The sequence below is a fragment of the Ambystoma mexicanum genome, chromosome 12, assembly GCF_040938575.1.
Source record: "Ambystoma mexicanum isolate Mex_15411 chromosome 12, UKY_AmexF1_1, whole genome shotgun sequence".
NCBI lineage: Eukaryota > Metazoa > Chordata > Amphibia > Caudata > Ambystomatidae > Ambystoma > Ambystoma mexicanum.
The window spans coordinates 1168880342-1168902435 of record NC_090936.1 but is presented as its reverse complement, the minus strand read 5'-3'; the positions used below and the strand labels follow the sequence as shown (position 1 = coordinate 1168902435).

At 46.2% G+C, this 22094-nt stretch overlaps 1 protein-coding gene across 4 annotated transcripts in view; it reads left to right on the top strand.

Annotated features, from left to right (window-relative positions):
• The window catches only part of CEP83 (centrosomal protein 83), a 284641-nt gene that overhangs the window by 35595 nt on the left and 226952 nt on the right, over nucleotides 1–22094 (top strand). For all 4 annotated transcript variants that reach the window (XM_069629801.1, XM_069629802.1, XM_069629804.1 and 1 more), the window contains exons 4-5: nucleotides 3424–3574; nucleotides 5362–5454. In XM_069629801.1, coding sequence (XP_069485902.1) covers nucleotides 3424–3574; nucleotides 5362–5454 — 244 coding nt within the window. The remainder of the gene's footprint in view (nucleotides 1–3423; nucleotides 3575–5361; nucleotides 5455–22094) is intronic.

The window sequence follows — 22094 nt, the reverse complement described above, 5'->3', positions numbered from 1 at the left end:
CCCTGAATGTGCAGGGTTTAAATTCTCCGACTAAGTGATCGTTGGTGTCGAGGGAATTTGCTAGGCTGAAACTTCATTTTCTCTTTCTACAGGAGTCCCATTGGGTTAAGGGGAAGGAACCTATATTTATCCAGCAGGAGTTTCGGTCCTCATATGTGGCAAAAAGCAATGGGTTGCCCTTTTGATTTCCCCGAATGCTCACTTCTCCTTTAAAGCTCACAGAGCTGATCCGGAAGGGCGCTATATTAGGGTCATTGGGGAGGTGAAAGGCTGGCTTTTTACTTTTGAGGGCGTGTATGCCCCGAATGAAGGGCAAGATGTTTTTTGGGAAGGGATGGGGGAGAAAATTAGAGGATTTGCAGAAGGTGCGCTAAAAGTCAGGGACTTTTAATATGGTTCTGTGTCCGGATAAAGACAGGAAATCCCCTAAACCTTGCCCCTATCTAAGGTCCCAAATGAAGTTGGCCGACTCATTCCGTCGGATTAATGGGGAACTGGGCCTGGTGGATGCGCACCTTGTTGGGCGCAACTGCAAATCTCTCTTTACTTACTACTCTAAGGTGCATCAAGTATTCTCTAGGATCGATTATGTTCTGGTAGATTCCTCGATCTGGGACTGCGTCTCTGATTTTGGGGTGGAGACCGTCCCATGGTCTGATCTAGTCCGAGTCAATTTGGGAGTCCCTGCCCCTAGCAAGGCACGGTGGGTATGTAATGACTCCTTGCTATTGGATAGGGAGTTGAGGCAGTCCCTCTTAGCCATTATTAAGGAATTCTTCCTCCTCAATGACACTGGGGAAGTGGAGACTAGAGGCGCTTGGGATGCATTTAAGGCCACGATCAGAGGCGCTCTGATGGAAATGGGGAGCTAGGAGGAAGGTGAGGGCTAGGGAGGAGCTCGAGCTGAGGGAGCAAATTGCTGCCATTCAGCTGGGGGGTAAGCTGAAAACGCAGATGGGCCCAGGCAAGCGTGAGGAGCTTCAGAGCCTCAGGGCGAAACTGCCCGCCCTCCTTGTGGGTCAGACAGAGAAAAAGCTTGCGTTCTTAAAACAGCGGTACATGGAGAAAGGGGGAAAAGGGCGGACAAGATTCTGGCTTGGAGGTTGAGGGAGCTTCGCAATAGCAGAAGAGTTCATGTTGTCTCTGGCCGGGCGGGGGAGAAAATTCTACAGGATGGCCAGATAGCGGAACAGTTTAGGCAGTATTACGAAAGTCTCTATGCTTCAGAGTATTCTGGGGATGGGACTGAAGTGGACCGGTTCTTGAAATCTCTTCCAATCCCTTGCCTCGCTCGAGAGAACTCGGACTCCTTAGAGCTCCGTATTTTGCTCCAGGAAATAATTGACGCTATCTCTTCTTTGAAGAGCAGTACAGCACCAGGAGACGATGGTTTCTCTGTCCGTTACTTAAGACCTTTCGATCCACGTTCGCTCCCTTCCTAGCTAAGGTCTAGAACCCTGCCCTAGACACTGGTTCCCTTCCCGATACCATGATGTCGGCTCTTATAGTGGTTCTCCCGAAAGAAGGGAAAGATCCCTCGCTTTGTCAGTCTTACAGGCCCATTTCCCTTCTCAATATAGACGTTAAAATACTGGCTAAACTCCTGGCGAATAGATTGGCAAAATTCCTCCCCTCTCTAGTCCATGGAGACCAAGTTGGTTTTATCCCCGGGCGCCAAGGCTCTGATAACGTAAGGAAAACTCTGGGCCTCATGTACCAGGTGTCAAAGCGGGAGTCGGAGGCTTACCTCCTCTCGTTGGATTCTGAGAAGACCTTCGACCGTGAGGGTTTCGAGAGACGCAATCGTGGTCGGATCAGGGGGTGGAAAGGGCTGCGCAACTCTTTTACCATGGTGGTTTTATCGAGTTTGGCCAGTTGTTGGAGGTGTTGCGGGAAAAACCACTTTCCATCTTAGATTACCTGCGGCTTAAGGGTATCCTCACCCAGACCAGCTGGCTGGCTGACCTGTCCCGTCCTCTTGACTCCCTTTGAAAAAGTCTTCATGGAAGCTAAGTCCAGGAAGAGATCCCTCTCCAAGATTTACAACGTGCTGGTTTCAGCTGATCTTGAAGGTAGACAATCGTTGAAGCGTACCTGGCAGGAGAGGTTGGGCAATGTCCTAGACGATCATGCATGGCAGTCAGTCTTCAAGTCAATTTTTTTGGGGGGGTTGTACACAGCAGCCATGGAGCATAACTTCAAGATTCTTCATTCTTGGCGCCGTTCCCCTCCCCCCCCCCCCCCCCCCGTCACCTTATCTAAAATTTTTGCTAATGTGTCCCAGGGTGTGTTCTCTCCGTGGTACTTGGTTCCACATGTGGTGGGAGTATCCAGTCATCCAGATCTTCTTGGCGGAACTGCTTAGTTGGATTAAGGGCATTCTGGGAACGTGGACCTCCTTTCACCCCTTGGAGGTCCTCCTGGGCACACCCATGCCTGATGACTCTGTATCTTTCTCTAGGGTGACGGGGGGGGGGGGGGGCGCGCGCTATGTGACGAGCTGAAGAATGGCCCTGGCCCAAAAATGGAAAAGTTACCATGCCCCCACCAAGGCGGAGTAGCTCAGCAAGTTATTGGCTATTTTTACGTACGAGAAACTGTCGGCCATAACCAATGATAATGTCTGCTTTCCTGCAGGAATGGACTATGGTTCTGTTGAGTGCAGACTGTGACGGCCTGAAGCTGAGAACAACCCGGGCACGGGGGAGGCTTGAAGTTCGGGGAGGGTGGCGGGTAGCCTGGCATGTCACTAGATCTCGTGCGATCACCTGGGACCCTACTGACATCGATGTGTTGTTGAAAAGTCTCAATGTGTATTGTGCCTTAACTTTAAACCTTGTGTATTTTTTTTTCTGTAATCCGGGTAGCTTGTGGTGGGGTGGGGGGAACGGGTATGGGTACAAAGTGCTTTGGCGTTTGTTGCGTGTAATCTTTGGTTACGCTAGATGTTGGCTGGTGGAATTGTTTGTTGAAAAGTTTAATAAATGCAAAGTGGAGAAAAAAAAGGTGGTCTTTAAAAAGATTGGGGACCGGATGCTCTAGTGACTTGGATGTACCTGGTTACCCTAAATCAAACCTGATGATCACAAGTGTGGGTGACCAGTAACCAGTCCCAATAATGGTTCTTTCACCATACCTCCCCCTAAACCTCTCCTGTCTGATATGTGGATGCTTAGTTCAAAGTACAGGGTTCACGCTTTTTTTGTAGTCTTGTGTTTTTGTGCGCCCTGATACCTGTGGGTTCCGGCGCGCTACAAATGAACAAATAAAATAAATGGTAGAAGTCAGATTTGCACCGAGGGGCTTCCTGCTTTACTCGTCTGCTCCTGAGATGCCTTTGATTTCTAGAATGCTAAATGCACGATCTGGGGAATGTCAACAGATGAAAGGCCTTACATTGCCTGTACATGTCTTCCGTTTCAGACTCCAGGACGATTTTACAAGGGCACAGAATGAATTGAAGCAGCTGGCGGTTGAGAATCAGACGGTTCAGGAAAAGATCCAGCTCCTCCTTGCCGAGCTCCGCGGGGAGTTGTTAGATAAAACCCGAGAATTAGAAGAACTCAAAAGTCAGGTAAGCCTGGGAGCGGGTCTAGGCCTGTGCGTGAGCCGAAGTCCTTCCCCGGCAAGGACTAAAGTCAGGTAAGCCTGGGAGCTGGCCTAGGCCTGTGCATGAGTAGAAGTCCTTCCCCTGCAAGGACTAAAGTCAGGTAAGCCTGGGAGCTTGCCTAGGCCTGTGCGTGAGCAAAACTTCTTCCCTGGCAAGGACTAAAGTCAGGTAAGCCTGGGAGCGGGTCTAGGCCTGTTCGTGAGCAGAGTCCTTCCCCGGCAAGGACTAAAGTCAGGTAAGCCTGGGAGCGGGCCTAGGCCTGTGTATGCCCTTTAACCATACTAAATTTTGTAAGGGGGGTTAATGAGGGTAAAACGTCTAGTTGGTTCTGCTCTCCTCCACCAAATATTAGATGACTGGGGTCCAGCTTCCCCCACCAGAGTCCTTTTCTTGATTATTTCGGGCGCCAGCCGCAAAGCTGCTATGGTGAAGGCCATGATCCGAGTGGTGAGTGTGCATGCGGACACCACTGTATTCAGTGGTAACATCGCAGCTGCCATTGAATCCTTGGGGGCGGAAGTGTAAGGAGGCCGATGTAGGAGCCCCTGATTGTGTGTTTCCTGGCCGATGCCGCAGAGCCAAGTAAGGAATCTGTACGGTACTGGCGAAATGGACTTTGTTTAGGCGGACGTTAGCCAGTACTAGTGATGCAAAAAATATATATAAAGCAAACCTTTGATTAGGTTTTATACCTAAATTGGGTTCGCAAACATCGGCAGCATTCATTACAGCGGTGAAGACCGTAAAGGGAACATGCAGGCGGCTTCTTTTGCCCCCCTCTCCTCTTCCTGGGTCTTTCTTCAGCTCCCCACTACATCCTTCTTGCCAGTGTTTCCTCTCTCGCCTTCCAGTCCCACCCACCTCTCACCCCGACTTCCCGAAAGGTTCTCGTGCTTCTGCGGGCATCCTCTGTTCCTGTACCCCGCCTCCTCCCATCCACCCCTGCGCTCCATGCCTCAATTCTCTGAACCCCCATGCATGTCGCCCACCACCAGACAACCTCTTCGTTTATTTCTAGGTCTTTCCTAAGGCCACTGCAGAGTGCAACAATTTGAACTTCTTTTGCAAGTGGTTAAGAGGTCCAAAAATTGGCCTGGTACAAAAGTCTCCATTGTCCGAGACTTCAGAGACAAGCTTACGATAGATTTTTTTTTTAAAATAAACATAACAATGTTTGTATGTTAGAATACTAACTATCTCTACAGACGGTCCATTATTACATTTTCCAGCACCCCCAGATTGGACTCACCTTTTTACAAAAACCCCTACATTAACATTTCAGCTTCTTGGCAGAGGAAAATCACTTTCAATTTGGGCTCCTGTTCAGATGTAGCCATTCTCACTCCTACTGCGATTTAGATAAACTCAAGAGGACCAGTGGGCGCAGATGGCCGGCTTTCAAGTGCTACCACATTAAAAAAGAAAACACAATGATGGGTTAATTGTGGATGAGACCAGTTCAGGTTTCGGCTTTAAACCTTGCCTCAAGCTCCGAATCTTGATTGGAATGTTTCTGAAACTCCAGGCTGGAGCCGGTCCCTCTGCAGCTCCTCTGCCTGCGATTAGCAGCCCTGATCTTGTGCTCCTAGCGTTTTGTGATGGTGCCCTTCTGATGACCCAGTGCAGACAGCAGCTCACCTAGCTCTTGCGATTGGAAGTCATCAGTTTTCTAATAACATAATTTACTGTTTTACAGTCCTGTAGACCTCAGACATGTGCTGACTTTATTTTTCTGTTTGTGTTACTCCTAGGTTCTCACACCCCAGAAGTTGGAATTATTGAAAGCAGAAATTCAGCAGGATCTGGAGGCCCCCATGCGAGAACGTTTTAATAAGCTGGATGAAGTGAGTGCTGAAAAAGTATCTGCTTTAGTGTGGGTAGTTCTTCATTCTGTTGCTTTGAATGCTATGTATACAGACACTTGGAATGCGTATGCACACACCTTCTCCAGAGAACCCCTTGGAGGAAAGTGTTTCACCTGGCACGAGTTGAATTCCTGGGGGGCGAAGAGTGAGAAGATCGCATGATCTCCTGTGTGAACTTTCATTACCTTTCACAGTTCATTGACCAAACTATGCATTCTGTTGTAGGCTTTGTAAACTTCTTTCCCAGAAAATTGTACTTGCGCACCAATATCCATGATTTGTAAAAAGGGCAGCCCTGGGCTAAGGATGTTAATGTCCCAGCGACTTGAAGTTATCTGGTGTCCCTAGGTCTGTTCGTTTTATTTGCAGACTGCTCCCTGCATAACAGAATTTCCTTTTTGTGATTTTTGGCAGGTGTGGGTTGTGGTTCCTCCCGAGTGTTTTATTAGAGCAGGCGGGTCTTTAGTTTGGTCTAAATGCTGTTTTTGGGGTCAGCAGGGGGTTGGACTTTGCATGGGAATCTGGCTCTGTTGACCAGTATCGTGAGATCTTTCCTGTTGGGTAGTATGAGGCCCGGCCTTCTGGCATTAGTGTGCAACACATAGTATCTCCTGTCCTTCAGCAGAAGCCCATGTGCACATTTCATTTAGTAACTGGTTGGCCTTTGCTTAAGCCAAGGATGAGCCCACTAGTAGCATTCTGGATGATTTGATGGCGTATTAGGACGGTGTAGCAGGAGTTGATCAGTGCAGCCTTGAAAATAAGTCCCCTTACTGCTATGGGGTGGGTTTCTCATGGTATTCAAGGTCATTATTTTTTTGAATGGTTTCATTTGGAAGAATACCGATCTTAGGGTGCCTGTTTATGAATTAATGCTACAGCCTAAATTGCATACATCTGGAAAATTGTGTGGGCTAGGGCGGCTTGGTGAGGCGGTTTGTTGGATTAAGCAAGGCAGGCCAATGACTAGAATTTAGTTCTCTGCACAATGAAGCTACAGGCTGATTCCCCTCCACCCAGTCTGCTTCTCTAATACTTGGATCATGTTTGTCATGATACCCAGTTGGCCTTGTTGACTCTTCTGTCTGATATCTAGGTCTGTAGTGGCTTGACATACATTTTGAAAAGGGCTAAGAAGTGTGAGTCCCAAGGTATTCTGGACACCACAGGATTGGGTTTGGATGAGCAGGTTTATTAGTTGGACAGGAGGATTTGAGCCCCCACAGTGCAGGAGATGCGATGTTGGCCAAGTGCTTTAGGTGGTGTGGGAAGGTGGTCTGGTCCTAACCGAGGCGAGGGGATGGCTTATGCATATTCCACATGTTCAGGGAATGTTGGTCCTAGAGGCCTAGTAGCTGATCCCACACAGAGCAGTTTACGGTTTACGATCTGGCAGGCTAAATTCAGGCTAGTCTGTGTCCAAACGGTTTGTGCCTGGATGCACGCAGTGAGGATACTTTCTAGTCTTTAGGTTCCACTCTAGCTCTGGAGGGGAACAGGCCTTTTAGGGATCTCTTCACGAGGGTGTGACCCTGGATTCTTTGAAGGCTACTTGTCCTACCTGTGGTGAGTCTTTGACGAGTGAGATGTTAGCTGGGATGCTGCCATGGCTGCTGGGCCGGGGTCACCAGAATCCTGCCTACTCTAGGCCCAGTTAGGAGTAAGTCAGTGGCCTGTACTTCTGTGAGAAGTGGTTTCCTGGGTTCTTTTCCTGTGGTTAAGATCCTTGGTTAGCCTTGGCGATAAATGTCCTAATTTTCATGGGCTTATGTGGGTGGAGGACGTGTTACCTTGTGGCAAGACAAATGTCGGCACCTCTCGGGGCAGTTCTTTGGTATAACCTGGATTGGAGAAGGGGTCCTTTTTTGTTTTTGAAGGTTGCTTTGTGGTATTATGTTCTGTGATTTTGATGTCCAGATGTACCTTGGCATCCTGGCATGTTTACAACTTGCTTTATATTATTTTGTTTGCGTTTCTCCAAACGGAGTGTTTTCTGGAGACTGCATCAGGCCCTCTGCCGGAATGCCCACACAATTCTACATTAATGCTATGTGAAGAGATTTTGTCTGAATCCAGGTTGAGTTGCTCAAAGGTTTTGTGAGTTTTATGTTGGATCTAAGTGGGGTTCTCCTGGGTCTTAACGGGTCGAGGAGGGGTTGGTAAAGTAATTTGCATGGGAGGAGAATTCTATAGTCCTGCCATATTTCAGCGATTGGGAAAATTGTCCTCCAACATGGCCAGTGAGTAGGCACGATCAATGTCTCTTGCTGTGGGATGGGTCTGTGGATCGGAGTACCTAGTGTAGGTCATCGGGTGTCGGTGAATTCTGCCCCATAGCCATATAAGGAAGTCACTGGTAATTCGGGCTAAGAGATGTGTTGCAGGGTGGGTTAAGAATTGTTCAAAAAAGCACCTGAGGGCCCAAGAGTGAGATGGGGGGGGCGGGGGGGGGTTTAGGCAGGTGTGGTTGACGTGTCTGCTTTCATGCTGATCAGTTAGCAGGCTGCTGATGCGTCTAGTGTCATATCTATGGTGCATGAGGAGTCGCCAACACAATTTGGAAAACGGGTTGAAAAGCTTTGATTGGATCAATATTCGGCCACCTCTGCTGCAATATAAAGTTAAAAGCCTTTTGGAATCTCCTATAATTTAATTTCTGTTCTCAGCCTCACTTAGGTTCTAAAAGCACTTGCAATGTCCATCTGTGCTGGTTGCACTCCACCGTGGCTATGACCGTTGTGCTTTGGGGGGGGGGGCGGATTTGGAGGTAAATTAAAAAAGGGAAATTAAATCGGTATTTCTTTGCTAAAAATGTTTTGGTTATTTTTTAATTTGTTAATATTACACGGAACCGGGCAGGGGTCACAATTTCCTACCGTGTCCAGAACAAGTTGCAATACCCAAAGTATTCCCGTTATTACTCTAACTGGAAATATTCTGCAGAGATAGGACAATAGATCAGTCCCATATTAATACTTCATGATACGATATGATAAGTAATTTATAACGCACCTGTACACAGATATAGTCAAATGATTGGGAAAGAAAGGCTTGTTGGCCCGTTACATTTCAAGGCAGAGAACTCGGGAGCATTTTGAGGTTACACTCCATTGGGTGAAGGAATAGTGTGTGTGTGGGATGCAGGTGTGGGATGGCCATCTGACCTGAAGCTTTTTTAATACCTCCAGCAGGCTTAGAAGATAAGATTGTATATTTCTGGGCATTCGTTATGTAGCATGCCTTCGTTGCTAGGTTTCTCCATGTGGGCATATTCAATGAGAAAGTGGCAGGAATTCTTACTTTTAAAGGCGATACGAAGTGGAAATAAATTATATAATATGCTTGTATCTATCGGCATATAAGTAGTGTTAACTTGGATCATACATCACAACTGCTCTGAGTAAGTGATTTTACTAAAGGAAGAAAAATTGCATTGCCTCTCAGAAAACCTACTGTGCAATAGCACCTTTAGGTGTTTCTCTTGTGCAGAATGGAATTGCCATAATACATGACCTCGGACCCAAATAATCGGACAGGCTCCAAGATTATGGCAAAGTACTACTGTATTGTCCGCTCAAAATAAAGTAGGGAAATCTGATGACCATACAAAGGGTAGCTCACACACTCTCGGTTATTTTCCATTACACAAAGGCTTTATACTTCGATGCACGTCAGCTATGATGTCATCCTACATAGCAAACAGTAAAACGTATCGAGGGATTGGTTAGGGGAACACATACCTGTAATATGTATAAGTGTTAACATTATTGGCTGCCTCTTATCTGCTAGGCACGCCTCAAACTACCTCCCTAAAATACGTATAATAATGGTTATAGAAAAATAATAACAGCAAATTGGTTTCTAGAACATTGTATAGCATGCTGCTATTTAGCCCCTTAAGATTGGACGTTCGGCTCGTTAGCAGCACGTGAACAGAACGAAACCCAGGTGTGAGGAACATCAGACGACTGCCCACATTGGTCAATAAGCCTACCAGCTCATCAGTTAGACCATGAGCCAAGGCTCCTCCGTTGTAGCTGGCCTTGCTGACTGTTCTCTTCTCTGGAACCTTTAAGGGTGTTTAGGTACATCGCTATCTTCAATTGGAACTTTAATGAATAGGTCTTGTTTGCGAGTCTTGCACCACGTGTCAGTAGACCATGAATTAGTAAATTTTTGACCCGTTATTTCCTGCTATTTGATTTAATTATGCTGAGTGTCATTACTCCTTTTGGCCTCTGGAGACTTGATCGCTCCACCTTTCATATGCTTTTTGCATCTTTAATTGTTTAATACTTGGCACTTGCAAATGTTTACGCTTCGACTTAATCTAAGAGAAATGTGTTCTTTTATTCATAGTTTATCCATGTTAACTCCTTCTGTACTTAACAATTATTTCTTCTGTATCATGATTCGTCTTAGCAAAACGGATATCCTTTTTTCCTCGCATGAAGCTGTTTCTTCAGCGTCCTTCAACACTGCAGCCTTGGTTTGTCTCTGTGGTAGTTTTGACACAATGCGACTTCCATCTTTTTCAATATGGCTGCTTCCCTCACTTTATAGTTTCTACTGCAGTAAGCTTCTATATGACTCGTCTACCTTGCATTTCTGCGAATATACATTTACTACTCATCTGGTTACTTCTCTTTGCATATGTGGTTTTCTTCTCACTCGAAAATATATTTACTTTAGATTTCTTTATTTGCATATCTTTTCAGTGCTTCCTCGTGTCTTCTCCTTGCATCACTTTACTCTTATCAGTTTTCACTTGCAGCTCTTCTATGTCCAAGGGTGTGCGGCGACATCCTTCAACCATATCAGTGCAAGGGTACACAGTCTCCCAGCTATTCTTCTAGTATGAGAGTTGAGGGGGCGGGCACTAGAGATGACGTCATCTGGTTCTCTACACTACCAAGAATTTGAGTAAACTCATGTTCTGGTCAGATTTGCTGGCAAACCATGCTAGTGCGGTACAGGCCCCTGAGGAACACCGCGCCCATTCAAACTGGAGGTGTTTTCCCCAAGGGCCGGAACCCCTTGTAGGAACTGTGACGATCCTTCAGTTGGCATCACTTCTCCCCAGGAGGCAGCCCCTTTCCATGCTGCCGGGGAGGTGCAGCTGCTAACATATATAGTCCCCCCCCCCCCCCCCCCGGGGGGTGGTAACATGCAGAGGACCTCCCTTCGTGGGGCATAAGGATGCCAGTCCGAGATACAGCCCCTTTAACTCCAAAGCTGACCACCACACCACATTCACTTGGGGATGACAACCTGGCTCTGAGGCACGGCCTCAATAACCCGTAACGCCACAATGCAATAACATCAGGTTGTTCTAATGGTAACAAATATCATCCCAGGACTGAGCCTTACCTTTCTTTCCCCGTGGAGATCCCAAAGTCTATAAAGAGCTTCTTTAGCAGTGCTAATATGTACCACTGCAATATCAGTTCTTCTAAGTCTGTTGTTCATGATGTCAATAAGATGCCTAAATCTGACTGGCTAATTCTAACTTTTCTGTTGACACCACCAGGAAAAAGCAGACTGTGACGAAGGGTTTGAGAACACTACAATCGAGCGGGAGGTATGCTCGACCAGCTGGTGGCAATTGAACTCATTTTACGCTGGGGCAGTCCTCATATAACCCAAACGGCACTAGAGTGTTGTAGGAATTGAACTTGTTGTTATGGCGACTACTGTTCTTCACCACAAGAAAAGTGGAGTCGCTGGAGGGAGAGGTGTTCTTGCGCAGCCGTAGAAGACTGCAGGAATGCTGTGCACGGAATGCAGGTGATTCAAACCTGCGTCGCCGAACTCGGGAGATTCAAACCTCTGTCGCTAATCCAGCGGGTGATGGCTCCATGGACGCTGGCAGTCCACTACGTCTGAAGATCGGATGGTCTGCAGGAGCAGGTCTGTGAACAGCTGTAGCGAGGCGTTCCGGCAATACCGTTGCACAGCCGTAGGAGATGCAAGACGCAGGAGAAGCTGCACTGCACGCCCGCCAGCCGAGGACGCCCTGATGCTGTACCGAAAACACCAACAAGGTAAAGGGTGCCACAGGAGACTGAGGGGATGCGGGGCGGCTTACCAAGAAGGCAGATGCAATGGCCCCGTGGCCCCTTTGCAATCATACCGCTTGATTGGCACAGGAGGGGCAGGGAGCTGCTCATCGCAGTGGTGGAACGAAGCCCATTGACCACCAGGGAAGGGTTGAGGACCCCAAGTACCATAAAGAGAACTTGGGAGGGAGCGTCCCTCACGACCGTGGCGGAGATAAGCCCACTGACAGCGGAAGGATGATCAGGGACCCTAAACAAAATGAATCCTCTTCCTCATGGCAGGGGAGTGAACCAAGTGGGCCAGTGCAAAAAAGAACAAGAGTCTGGGACGCAAAGCAAGAAGGTGATACAAGTCCTCTTCCTCGTGGCAATACTTTTCAGGGAAGTGGACCAAATTAAAGCGTAGCCAGGGACGTGGATCCTCCTGAAGAATAAAAGCCAGGGTTGTGGGCCCTCCTAACACTTAGAATTGGGTGTTGTAGGTGTGGACCCTAATTAAAAAGACCAGCCGTAGGGAGTAACCTTCCCCCCCCCCCCCCCCCCCCCCCAACCTGGTTATAATGAACTGATAACATGATACCAGATGAAAAGCGGTAAACTTGACCTGCAGTAAGGGTCAGAAAGGCATGTGAAAGGGAGTCATTCACCCTAGCTGTTGAGACCGGACGTCGGGAGAAGGGAGCCATTCTCCTGGCCCACCAAGAAAGTATTGTTTGTAACTTTGTTAGGGGAAAGGAGCCATTTCCCACCCACACCCTCCCCCACTCTCTGCCAACGCAGATGCATAAGCCAGAAGTGGCACCTGAACGGAGGGAAGAGGAAATTCCAAAGCAGAGTGCTTGGAGCATAAGGGAATTGTGGGGCACACTGGCTGGTGGGGGTTCATAGTGCAGAGGCTACATCGGGAACTGGGGTCTACAGGCTCGTGGCATGGCAGAGGGCTCTGACACTGAAGCTGGTCCATTGGAAAAACACATGCGCAGCCCGTGGGAGCCTGTCCTGGCATTACCACTTCTGAGGAACTCCGGGCATGGCTGGTCGACCCACACACTGGAGCGCATGCATGACAAACCCAATGTTTCCTTTTTGTTCTGATATGCATCTGTACTGCTCAGCAATATTGCTGGTGACACCGGTCAACGAAAGATGGTGGAAATAGGGCTTGACTCTTGGTCTTGGAAAGATGGGCAAGTATCGGCCTCTTCAAAGTTTCAGTGGTCTGAGAAGATTTTTCAAATACATTTTCTCAAGGAGTTTGTATTTGATTTTCATGGATTTTGTAGGGGGTTTCTTTGGGGCACAAAGCTCCCCAGGGCGTAGATCAGATGTTCTCGACCAGAACTCAAAGACCAACTTAGGTGGTCTGTTCCTGTTCCTCATCTTTGCTTTGCATTTCAAGTACAAAGAAGGAACCCTGGTGACACCGGAACTGTTGAATATGTTTAACATGCCTTTTTGTTATCTGCAGAGTATTCTAAATGGGGAGCGAAATGAGTGTATTAGTGAGTTAGCAATTGGGGTGTCTGTTTAATGGTGTCCCTTAAGAAGTGCAAATGTTGAGGCGAGTGGGCGTTTGGAAATGTGAGAGGGGCATAACCAGCTCCATGTTGTGAAAAGGTGGGGGAGCTATTAAATGAATGGATAGGGCTGTGTCAGGAAGCCTGGCTTGCTCCCGAGAGCCAAACGTAAGATGAGCTGCCCACACAATGTCTGTGTAAATCTTGAAAGAAGGTTTTGGTAAATTGCAGAAGTAACCACATTTAATTTGTGTCGCAGCCTATTGTGGTATACAGACACTCGGAAGCTGAGTTGTCACTTCTATTTCCTTTGGGCAAGGTTGGGCTGTCTACAGTTGTTTTTTTTTTGGTAGAGGAAAGGTTGGCACAAAAGGGACATAGCTAAATGCAGCGATGCAAAGGTATGTGTGGAATACAATAAGTGAGCCGTTTCTATGTATCCCAGCGTCCCGATTTCAAGCGTTCCCTAATCAAACTATTGCCTGGGATTCTAGTGCCCTGTGTTTGTTCAGATTGTAACATACGTTGTAGACATGACCGGATTTTCTTTTGAGTTCATTCTTTTGGACACCATGCTAATGGTGATGCAGAATCACAAGACCCGCCACACGCTTAACTGCAGTAAATTAATGCCCACAGGATCACCTTTCCCCAGCGACTGGGACTCTCGCTCTGTAGATTCTGACTTCAGTCCAAATTTTGCTTACTGCCACCAACAGGCCGTGGCCAAGCTCCTTCCTTGCAGGACCCAAGACTGATTTACCTCTTTTAGTCTTTCCTTGTCTTTCGCTCCCCCTTCTCTAGTCTCTCCTTTTACATCCTCTGCCCTTCTCTTTTTCCTCATTTTCCTCTCTTGAGGTTCATTCCTCTGTTGTTGTTATCTGTCCCTTCTCCATCTCCGGCCTTTTTTTTTTTGTGATCCTCTTCACTACATCTGACCTCCTTCCTCTGTTCTCCCCTGCTAGCTTTTCCTTAGTTTTATTCCCCCCTCTGCTTTTATCTTTCCTTTCACCTCCTGACCTTTCTCATCCAGCCTGTCTCTGGCTCCTCTTTTCCTTTCTCAGTGCTTTCTTCTCTTCCAACCTCTCTCTCCATCATCCTTCACAATGTCCCTACCTCTCTCCCTGTAACTCGCCACCTGGGATTGAGTTCCCAGTTGCTAAGTTCTAGGAACCCTCTATGGGATCACAAAGCTGCTGAATGCCTGCAGCACAGTAGTTTTTTAGTTTGCAGGTTTAAAGTTGATGAATTTGCGAAGTAGAAAAACCCATGTTATAAGTAATAAAAATGTTCCTGGACCATTACCAAGCAACAACCACGTCACAAAAAGGATGCAGATATACGTGCAACCATCACTACTGTGGAAACCGACAAAGGAGATTACAAAATGGTTACACTGCTACCTGACCTTGGGCAGGTGCCCTGATAAAACCACACTGTCTAATCTGGGAACAGACCAGCCCCTGCAGATCCAGTGTAATCATTGTGTTCCGATCATCTCGCAGGGGAGGGGAGTTTGACCTTTGATACCTATATTGGTCTGTGGGAGAGCTTCAAGGAGGAAGCTGGCAGCGTTTGGTAGAGCCATAGCACTAGTTTAAGAGTGTGATGAAGTAAGAGAAGCCTGAGCACAACTACATTTAGTAAATCGAGATTTGTTGGCATTCGAGGCGTGTATTGTGAGCAATGAGGGGCACCATCTAGGAAAAGAGAAGAGCATTTTGTAATATGAGAGGGAGAGAATAGAACAGAAACCGATATTGTTGGGCGAAGGACAGTAAATTAGTCTGACGAGATCTTGTTGGAGAATCGCAGATAGAAATTAGATGAGCGAAATACCTGAGAATGGCGATGATGCCCACTGGCAAGATATTGGACAAGAGGATGGTTGTTGTGGGAGAGAAGACCAGTCATAGCTTGGAGAGGGTGAAGAGCGTTGTTACGAACGAGAGGTCAAAGAAAGATATCGGAGGTGAGAATGAGTGAGTGAGAGACTAAAAGACCAAGATGGCATCTGGGAGAAGAAGATGCAAGGTTGTGAGTAGAGGGAAGGAGAACCAAGGAAGGTGGACGAGAGGTCACATACAGAGAGAGCGAGAATTATCGAAGGCCTGGGGACAGTCAAGACAACCAGTCTAAGAAGGGAGGGGTCATTGCCTTGAAAGGAGATGGAGCACCACCTTGAACCTGGGGTGCAGGTGGGGGGGCTGTTGAGTATTAAGGTTGGTGGAGGCATGAGACTGCACGATTACACTGGGGGACTGCTCGGACCAGGGCCCAAAAGCAAACCCAGAGGAAAACCTGGTTCATACGGGTGTAGACAAGGAGAATGGAGACAAATCTTTTTGAGGCACCAACCCGAGACCCAGGCTGGCTGGAAGTCGTTGCCAGTATGTCAGAGGACTGCCCCAGCAAGAGCACCCACGAGGTAGCTGGTAGGTGAACCTCCGCAAGCATCTGGTCAGCCAAGAGCTGCGGGTCTGCGACTTGAGACAGCCTACCACACAACATATGGGGGTGGACAGGAAGACCCCATCCCCCCCCCCACCAACCTCAGTTCACACCGGGGGAGAGCCGAGAATAAACAGTTTGCTTACTCTTTCGTGAAAAACCTTACAGCAAACGTGGGAAGCAATTCAATTCCTACTAGAGCTGCCTTATTACAGAACACAGTCCTTATACTCTCAGTCAGAAGGGGTATGGTGTCGCTGATGCCACTTGCTCTTGTCTTGGTTGTGATAAGAGCTTCTTTTTGACAATTCGCCTGGGCTTCTCTGAATAGCAGAGAACAATTTCTACCTCCTCCCCCTATTGGTCTGATCCTATTTCTTAATTGGGCTGACCTCCCACTTCAGGAGACATCTAATTTCTGTCACTGTGGGCAGACGCCAGAAATAAGCCGTCTTTGAGTCCGGAGGATCAAAAATGGCAGCTGCCTTGAGGCTCTTCTGTGGCTACCTTGAGGCTCGTCTGTGGCCTCTCTCACTCATTGTTCCAGTTTACTGTTCACTGGCAGATTGTGCTGCTGTCCCATGCTGGCTACCTCTGCTGGGGAGTGTGCAAAACAATTCCACTTGATCATGTCTTTTACATCGCATTGTTCTCTTGGTTGGCGGTCTCAGCACTGTAAGGAAAGCATGGTATTAAGCAGTAAGTCCCACACATGACCTCAGTTCATGGGTGTTTATTGAACTTCACTTGGGTTTGAAAAACTCCAATCTAATCCTAAATCTAAAGATGGGAGCAAGCTACGACCAGCAAATGACGCAGTCCTAGTGCCGTCTTGTCAAAATAAAAGGGCCTATACTAATAAACCTTTTGCCAATCCTTACTTTTAAATACAAATAGTGTGGGAAACCGTGTTCTGCAAAAGAAAAGTGTTCAAGAATGATATGTTAGGATAATCAAGCAATTGGCCTCTCTTCCACATTTTCAGCCCAGGACAAATTGGCACACTTGAGCTTAGCACAGCCTCTGGCTTCTCTAGCACGAGGATGCATTTCAGATCTCAGTATCAAGCCCTTCTATGTCAAAGTCCCATTCAAAGTCTCTTACTTCAGAGGACCTGATGCGACAAACATTCAAAAAGTTCCTTTCGTCTCAGGATTCTCATGTAGAACTTCTTGGGTGATTCTCGATTCACCCTGGGTCCCCCTCCGTCGGGCTCAGACCCACTTTAACACAGAATCTTCAATTGGTCTCTGTCTGCTCTGCTCGGACGAGATTTGTGTATTTTCCCAACTTTCTCTATTCCATCAAAATCGAGGACTTTCGACTGTGTGTGGGATTTTGCTCGACCTGTCACAGGACCACTTCGATTCACATTCATTCATTCACTTTCAAATAATCTCCCTTTGCCGGATTCCCTGATCAAATTTATCTACTTCAGTTACTCCTCAGCTGGATACCTTGGAGACCTTCGATTGAGCACCCACGCAGTGCCGGACCACTCTCTTAAAGGTATTGTAGCTGGTTGTAAAGTTCAATCACTCGTCAGAAGTGTAACTTCACTTGCGTCTCTTATGACATGCGTCTTAACAATGTTCGTTCATGTGGTAGCCATACAATGTTGCTGCTTAAAACCTGGGCTTCAACACAGACCGGTCTCGTATCCGTCTCCCCAACTCACCGGATGTGTTTTTACTGAAGTGGCTTTTTTGTTGGAGCCAAGGATAGAACCACAGTGGCTGGTAATTCTCCACGCCTTGATTCTTGGCGCGGGAGGGCCCCAGGTATCTCCAACACACAATGAAGGATTCTTCAGCCTGTTTTTCTGGTCTTATATTTTCCAGTCTCGATGGACTCATGAAAGTAATGGTTTCTTGTCAAAAGGGTCAAGGGAACTTTCCTCCTTGCAAACCCCCCACCCCTTCTGTTTTGCCATCTTTCTCCTTTTTAAACTGCCATTGTGGAACTGCTGTTTCCTTGTGTTCTTTGCCTCGCTCAGTGTGCTCTTGCGCTCCAGCTTTTATCCGTGTGGGGAAGTGTAATGTCCGGTGTGAGTGATGGTCAGTAACTTCCCGACCTTGCCTGACCATTGTATTGGGACACGTCCGATATACGGCTCGGGTGTTAGCCTGTTTTCCCTTAGAGCGTATTGTCAGTGAGAAAGTGTTTGTGTTGTAAAAGGGGTGGGGATTAGAGTTCCTAAATATCATACCAGTTAGGGTAGGGGTAAAGATGTTACAAGGAAGGGGATACCGCGTCTCCCCATCCGTGTCCCACTTCCTGAAGACTCCTCACCCAGGTGATCCTCCAACACTGGTCCACCCCCAGGGCCTGGATCCAAAAGCGATGGCTGTGTCCTGTCCACCTGGATGACAGATCCCCAGGGACTAGTGGGTGAGACGCTTCTGGTTTCTCACCATACGCACCACACCAAGGTATACCATGACCTTCCAGGCCTATGTTTTTTTTCTTCTAAGGGTTCCGGGCTCATGGGGCTTGACGAAATTAGTGGGACTGGGCAGGGAGAGGGGTTCTGGGGTTTCCCCAATGTACCTCCTGGGTATCCATTGGGGAACAGTGTCCTTCCTAGGCATACAGAGGTTCCTGTATTGTAGCCCCCCCCACCTTTTCCCTACACTATATGGGACATCCTTACATTAGTGAGAAGCGGATGAACCGGGTTGGAGTCAGCTGACAATTCTTTGCAAGGGTGTGGGGGAAAGGGCTGCATGAAGAGACATTTTGAAAGGGAGTTTCAAATAATCACACTGCCCCAATGAAGTGTCCACTAACAGCCGCTCGACATTTTCTGTAATTACTCAGTTTACTGATGTCCCGCATTACCATATCACACCATTTATGCTGGAGACACCGTAATATGTCCATGTTTTCTGCACAACAGTAATTGCATGTGAAGTAGCATGGTAATCGGTCTGTTGCCAAAATAGCAACTGATTGCATTTAATTCCCAAAATGTAGATGGTCACTTGGGGTCAGTCAATATTGGTGGGATAGAGTACGTGGGGTCGCAGCTGAGTCTCTCCCTGCATCAGTCGTTAAAAATGTGATCGAAAAAGTTTAAGCAATTTAAATTTGCCAAGTATTTTTTGATCAATAGAAATATATCATGTAGCATAAGAACTGTGAGTATTACAGTTTGAAAAGCCATTGATGACAACTCACTGCCCACCCTAACATAACTGGAGAGCACAAGATGGTGATGAGTTTGCAAACTCATCACCAAGTCCTATTCTGCAGTCTTCATTTCCTTTTAGCACATGTCACTTTCCGTTCTTGTACAATACTTCTAGTTTGGCCATATAAATACAAGGCTTGAAAGTATCATAATGCAGTATAACGTGGGTCTAAAAGCCTAATTATTTCATACCTGATTTGTAGTGCAAAGAAAGGGTTTGATGCCTTGTTAGTCCAGTTTTAAAATCACACAAAATGCTAGTTTTGATTCCCGTTATTACTCTAACTGGAAATATTCTGCAGAGAGAGGACAATATATTACTTTTAGAAGTCCCATATGATACGATATGATAAGTAATTTATAACGCACCTGTACACAGATTGTGCATAGTCAAATGATTGGAAAAGAAAGGCTTGTTGGCCCGTTACATTTCAAGGCAGAGAACTCGGGAGCATTTTGAGGTTACACTCCATTGGGTGAAGGAATAGTGTGTGTGGAATGCAGGTGTGGGATGGCCATCTGACCTAAAGGACCATAAAACAGCTGGAATCTGGGAACACACAGGCTTTCACTAACACATTCCCCATTTCTAGATGATTATTCACATGGAACTGTTGAATGTAATATGGTAGGCATGCATAGTCTTAAGGTGGGTCCCAGTCATTTCCCAAAATTGTTGATCTTCTTTTAGAAACCTACGTAAGTGAAAGATTTAAAAATGCACAATTGCAAAGCTGGGCAGGTTCCTCAGTCTCTGAAACTTATTTTGCGGCCTCTATGTAGTGAGAGGACAATGTAGTGATTTCAGTACAGCTGCTAAGGTTTAATGGCTGACAATGTGACACTACAAAATATGTTCTCTAGGTTACACTGGTACATTCACCAAGGTTTCTGTATGCCTCAAGCTTCACAATGGCATCCTGGAATGCATACAATGTGGCAAGTACAAAATACTTTACCCAGTTTTGAATGGTGCAGTGTCCGCTTTTATCTCGGAGTGCCTCATGTTTGATAATGGGTGCCAACCCTTTGAAATTAGATACCCAAGTTTTCTGTCATCTTTGTGTCCTTGCCCATTAGGGTTTCTGAACAGTAGTGTACAGCAGCTGTTGGTGGGACGTGGTATAGGGGGATTGTCATCTGGCTGGTTTATGGCCAAAGTTTTGAATCAAAGGTTGGAAAAACAAAAAGTTCGACATACTATTTTTAACATGCAAAAGTGCATTTCTTTCGAAACCAATAAACCAATCCGTCGACAATAGTCATGGATTGGTTTCAATTGAAATGCACTTTTACATGTTAAAAGTAGCATTTCAATGTTTTGACTTAAACGTTACATGGAGTTGTCCAGTGCTGAAATTACAGGGCTGGACAGCTCCATGTAACGATGTAACGTTTCAAAGTTATTTGTGTTTATTGGCATTAAAATGCCTTATTTTTTTACTCTGAAACATTACATGGAGCTATCCAGTCCTGTAATTTCAGCACTGGACAGCTCCATCTAACGTTTTAAGGTTTTAGTGTATATTGGGGGGGGGGGGGGATTCTCCCCCAACGCCACCCTAACCCCAACCCTAACCCAAGTTTCGAAAGGCAAACTTTCGAATAAATTGTCATTCAAAACTTTTGTATTTCGAAAAAAAAGATTCGAAAGTTTGCCTTTTGAAACTTTTGTATTCGAAAAAATGACTGGACACCATTCGCATTGATCATGTGATTGCCTTGCTAGTGACTACATGGGCTCAAAGTTTGCATCGTATCACAAAACCTCACTATGCTCCCACATTCGTCTGTATGGTATTCCAGAGGTCACTGATGGGTGCTACGACGAGTGCCCATCCTATAAGAAGTGTCAACACACTATTATTTCTGAAAAAAGTATACTTCAGTCCTGTCTGAGTTAATGTTTTCGATAAATGTGGTTGCTGCAACAGTGTTAACAAAATGTGTGTTTTGACAAGCACAACACAAACAAAATAATTTTTGGGAAAAGTAACATAAACAGCCTCGCAACCAGTTCACACTTTTGTAATTCTTTGAAATTTCAAATATTCAAAATGTTTTTGTTTGTAACATATTTTCATAATTCCAGTAAATTATCAGCATATTGATGAATTCAATTTTCATAAATCCTGGTTTTGTGAGAGGCATGTTAGCAAGATAGACGCACTCAGTAAGATTGCAAAACCTTTATTTAAAGTTTCAGGTTGGTGTAATAACCAACTAATCCTACGTCTAAAGGGATGTTTCCCTGAAATGATGATTCTAAAGTGCGTTGATGTCTGAAAGTCCAAATAAAGAATCTGTCCATGTCTAAACCAATGCTTGTCCTCACTCTATCAAAAAATGTATAAGGGTTTATTTTGTCAAAAATAAATAGTAGTGGTTCAACAGAAAAATAGGAAACCAGGGTTGGTTTTGGTGCCCACCGCGTTGGGCATGCTTTTCGGCTCATCAGAAAATGAGTTCAAACTGAGTTGCCTGCAAGACCTTTGCCACACACTAGCAAATTCGCCTAGGATCAGCAGTTATGCATTTACAGGGCTGAAGTACTCGTGCAAAGAAAGCCCTCTACTCCTAAGGCATTGATCTGGCGCATCGCAGCGAAAGGGAAATTTAGAAAATCATTAGACAATTACAAAAACCTGATGGCCGGTGACGCAATCCCTACACAAGAGCTCGAATACCAGATTGCTGCTCACTTGAACCAAAGTATCATAGACATCCAGGATCACCTTGACAATAAAGGACAACCCTACCCGCATGCCACCAAGATCCCACCAACACCTCCCACTACCTCCTCTCTATTGTCTTCCTGCCTTCAGTCTGCCGAGGACCTAAAAGCTACCGTTAAATTATGCAACTCATCAGGATCTCCTGAGGATCCACCCGCCATCTTTACGAATCATTCATGAAATCTCCAGACTTAATCGATCGTCGTAGTTCTACAAACTCCAATTCTATTCCCTATGGCTCCATGGAAGGCATGCTCGATATGCAATGAAACTCGTTCTGACCTTGATCTTCTTTCAGTTTAATTCACATGGCCTATATCCTACACAAACCAGGCACTCTTCCTGTTTTCTCATCTTGCAAATATAATTCCTCATTTAGTAATCCCCATCCTCTAGTGTTTCTTGTAAACCACCTCCCTCCTGATCCTTTACTATATGTCGACAATGATCTTAACTCTCCTTCCCAAATCCTTCGGAATCACCTATTCTTTTAGGTGATTTTAATATTCATCTGTTACCTATACTTCCACGTCTTCTTTCGATTCGTCATTCATACTACTTTCACCCAATTCCTTCGCCGCCACCGCATTGCTCGGGTTTATCTCTGTATTTATCTCTGTATTTAATCTTTGCCATTTATTCTTCTCACTTCTAAAACTTTAAT